Source organism: Quercus lobata, chromosome 9, assembly GCF_001633185.2.
Source record: "Quercus lobata isolate SW786 chromosome 9, ValleyOak3.0 Primary Assembly, whole genome shotgun sequence".
NCBI classification, from domain to species: Eukaryota; Viridiplantae; Streptophyta; class Magnoliopsida; order Fagales; family Fagaceae; genus Quercus; species Quercus lobata.
This window is the reverse complement of record NC_044912.1, coordinates 10,058,563-10,062,746: the sequence shown is the minus strand read 5'-3', so window position 1 is coordinate 10,062,746 and position 4,184 is coordinate 10,058,563. Positions and strand designations below refer to the sequence as shown.

General features: G+C 40.3%; 1 protein-coding gene and 1 pseudogene across 1 annotated transcript; both read right to left on the bottom strand.

The window, feature by feature from the left end:
* Nucleotides 1-216: 216 nt before the first annotated feature.
* Nucleotides 217-1,701, bottom strand: LOC115961187. The gene has a single exon (XM_031080208.1). The coding sequence runs from the start codon at nucleotides 1,699-1,701 to the stop codon at nucleotides 217-219; it is 1,485 nt and encodes a 494-aa protein (XP_030936068.1).
* A 1,122-nt stretch (nucleotides 1,702-2,823) lies between these two features.
* Nucleotides 2,824-3,746, bottom strand: LOC115961186 (annotated as a pseudogene).
* Between the last annotated feature and the right edge of the window lie 438 nt (nucleotides 3,747-4,184).

The window sequence follows — 4,184 nt, the reverse complement described above, 5'->3', positions numbered from 1 at the left end:
CCTTCCACATCAACACCAGTCCTCCACTTCGACCGTCGCAAGGCACCGTGATTCCCTGGGTTAGCTGGAGCTTCCTCTGAAGGCCTTTTATTCTTCTCTGTTTTGCCTTGGTCTCTGATAAGAAGACCAAGAAAGGATCTATTTCTTTCACCAGATCAGTGAGAGATCGCACCGCCGCAGCTGATCCAAGGCCACGGCAGTTCCACGCCAAGATGCTCATTGGGCTCGGCGGTGCTGCGCAGCAGCAACCGCCTCACCGCCATCCTTTTCATTTTCTTTTCCTGCTTCGCCATCACTCTGTTTCTCCACCTTTCTTCGTTTTCTCACCAGAACGTTCTGGTCAATCTCACCTAAAGGAGTCAAGCACCCCCTTTTCTTTTCAGCTGGGCTTTCAATCTTTTCCTTCCCTTTAGTTTGGCCTGCTCTAGCCCTACGTTTCCAGTGGCCGCTAGTTGGGCTTAATGACTCCGCAACCCAACCCACATTCATCTCATAGTTCATAGCCATTGGGCCCTCAGCCTTATTTCGTTCCAAGCCCACATTCGGCCCCACTTCCCCATTCTTAGGCCCATGCTCAAAATTAAAAGATGGGGCCTCCTTATTTCCCGCCACTACCTCCTCATGCCCATCCCCTTCTTTTACGTTGGTAGCCTGAACACTCACCTCACCAACTTTCACCAAAATGGATGGAGTGTCTTTTGGGGTTTCTCTAGTTTTACTGAGCATTCCATTTTGGTGAAACTCCACCTTGTTTCGCTCCCCTCTCTCTGACTTTTTTGTTGACATCTCCTCAGAACTCTCCCCGAGGATTTGCACCCCAGACGCTTCCTTTTCAGATCCTCCCGCTTTACTTCTCGGCGTTTGGACCATCGGACTCCTATCCCCGCTGCCAGTCCTTTTCCCCCAGATGTCTCCGCCGTCGTTCTTCTTTATGAAGTGAGATTCCCAACCCGACTTCTTCACCGGATCTCCCCTCATCCATGCCCCGTATTGGAGCTCCTCTGTTTTACCTTCATCATCCACTCCCCTGTTCTGTGGACACTCCTTCAAATCATGCTCCAAAAGACCACATCGATAACAAAAATTCGGTAGACGCTCGTATTTGAAGAGCACCCACCTGTCCACCCCTTCCTCAACCTTTGTTTTTCTTCCCCGTATCAGTTTTTTTGTCACGTCTATCTTCACTCGAACACAAAGACATTTCCCCCATTGCACCCCTGAGTCAGCAACATCCACCTCCAAAACCTCTCCCAGACTAGCCCCTATAGCCAAACCCGTTTCTCTTGTCCTATGTTTGAGAGGTAGATTGTAAATTTGAACCCAGAACGGGCACCACTTGAAAACAAGATCCTTTGGCTCTTTATCCCCTTCAAACTGCTGCATCAGCACCAGTTGTTTCTTGTAGTGCCAAGGGCTCATCTCAAGAACTCTCTTCTTATCTCTTTCATCATCAAACTCCACTAGAAAAACTTCCTCTTCTATTGCCGAGATCTGGATGCTCTTATTTGGTTTCCATAACATTCTAATATTTTTCCTTAGAGCATCTAGCATAACCCCTCTCCGAGAGAGCACCTTCATGACTAGACAGTTTTTCCCCATATCTTTTGTTGCTCTCGTACACTCCATATCCAGTATTACACTTTCTTCCTCCTCATCAGTAACCGTTAGCTTTCGCCAAAGTATTTCTAACTCCTCCGCCATGATTCCCGACCACAAACGAACTTCTGAGCAAGAAAACTTACCTGACCTCACCACCCAGAGAGGCTGGGAAGAGGTCACTAAACTCCCACAAGTGTAGAAACACTGTGGGACTCACACTGCTTCTACGTGCCAAACGGCGCGAGAGCACGAAAAATTTTCTCAATATAATATGCAGCGTCCAAGTTAGGCGTGACTCATAAAGCAGAAGTTTTACGCTAATAGACAATTTTATTTCCCACACACTAGTCTCAAACAAATAAATAAAGCTATGCCCTGTTATCTCGTGCACTTAAAATTTCGCTACATCTGTTTCTCAAAAAAAAAAAATTTCGCTACATCTTGTGCACGTAAATTAGTACAACGTATTTACTCAAAAAAAAAATAATAAAATAAAATTTAGTACAACGTAAAAATAAAAGAAGTCACATTTTCAAGAGCTAAAACAGGAACATTTTCATTCAAGAGCAGCCTGGTTGATTAAGGAATATAAATTATCTGCACAACAATATTTTCTCTGTTGATGAATTGATTGCCTTTTTTATTTATTTTTTATAATAACATGAATTGATTGCTTAACCATGCATATGAATACCGAATATATAAATAGGAGTAAAGCAATCCCAAAAGGTTGGCTTAGTGGTTCCTAAGGCCTTATAATATCCATGAGATCCTGAATTCGAAACCTCTTGCCAGCATCTTGGGGCCACTCTTATAGGATTCCTCCTTGTAAAAACCTGGTGCCTGTGAGATGGGAGGACTGCATGCACAACAATTAGATACTCAAAGAGGTCTAGGCACCCTTGTTTGTCAAAAAAAAAAAAAAAAAAGGAGTAAAGCAATTTCTACAATTGGGCTATTGCCACTCCAATATATATTGCCTGGTTTTTCAGCATTTTCTATTAACTTAATCAATTACACATTCACAATTATAAAGTTATAAATATACCACGTACTAAGCAAAAAAAAAAATATATATATATATATATATATGTAGGTAAGGATAACTATCATAAATCAAGGGACCAATTATTTGTCACACAAAAATATGAAGCGTCTTTATGCTATATAATATGTGAAAACTAATTGCCCTAGTTCCACAGTTGTGTTAGCTTTCCCTTGCATTCAAAGTTTAGCCGATTGACTTGATTCACCTAATTGAAATGATGAACTAGTTGAATATAAGTTGTCTCCTACATCCCTTGTCGGTCTCTCAAGTGATGATGATAGGAAAGGCTTGGAAGGCATTTGTTAGCATTCAACTTCTCCTTCAAGCATTTCTACAACTTTGTTCATTAAAGGAAGGTCACTAGGCTTCATTTGTATGCACCATAATGCGACTACGATCATCTTCTTAGCAGTTTTTTTCTCCTCCTCTATGGCAACTTCTATTTCTATGTCATTTCCTTCTCTAAATTGGCCATAGATCCAAGTTGGGAAGTAAATTTGGCTTATATGGTTTGCAAATGCATTCATGTTCTTTCTTTTGTTTGCCATTTCCAACAATAACATGCCAAAACTATAAACATTAGCTTTATAAGAGACCCCTCCAATGTTTTTATAGAACAACTCTAGAGCTATATATCCTAATGTTCCCCTTGCAGTACAAAGACACCATGCTATCATTTGCTGGATAAAGTTTTGCAAGCTCAAAATCAGAAAATTTGGGAATGAAGTTCTCATCAAGAAGAATGTTATGAGGCTTGATATCAAAATGCAAAATTTGCATGTCACATCCTCGATGTAGATATTCAATTCCACGAGCCACTCCAAGAGGAATCTCATATATTTTCTTGATACTTAAGGGGATACTTTCTTCTCGAGAAAAAAATATATATATATTTTTCAAGAAAACCATTAGGCATGAATTCATATATAAGGGCACACTTTGACCCCTCAGCACAAAAGCCAATGAGTTGCACCACATTCACGTGGTGAATTCTTCCAATTGTTGCAACTTCGTTGATAAATTCTTGCCCATTAGATTTGGAGTTACCCAACATCTTTATAGCAACAAAAGGGCCACTTTCAAGCCATCCTCTATACATAGAGCCATAGCCTCCTTCACCCAATTTGTACTTGAAACCTTTGGATATCTTCCTAATTTATAAGTAAGAGTACCTAATTGGCATGAGGTTAATTTGGCTTTGCAGAAATTCTTCCACACCATCATACATTGATAAATGCCTTCTATGCCACTTATATATATATATATATATATATATATATAAAGGCAATTACAAGGAATCCCCAACACAATTTTTGCTGCAAGTTGTAGTCCTGTGTCGTAACATCACGAAAATAATTACTATAAGAAAACAAATTTGTTCCCGTAATTAGTGCTCTCATCACTTCTTTTTTTTTTTTTTTTTTTTTTCATACAAGATAAAATTTCTACTCTAACCTAATCTAAGTGTATATGTGTGTGAAGCTCCCTCTTGGAGACTTGAATTCCGTCCCTTGCCCCTCACACCCTACAAGCATTT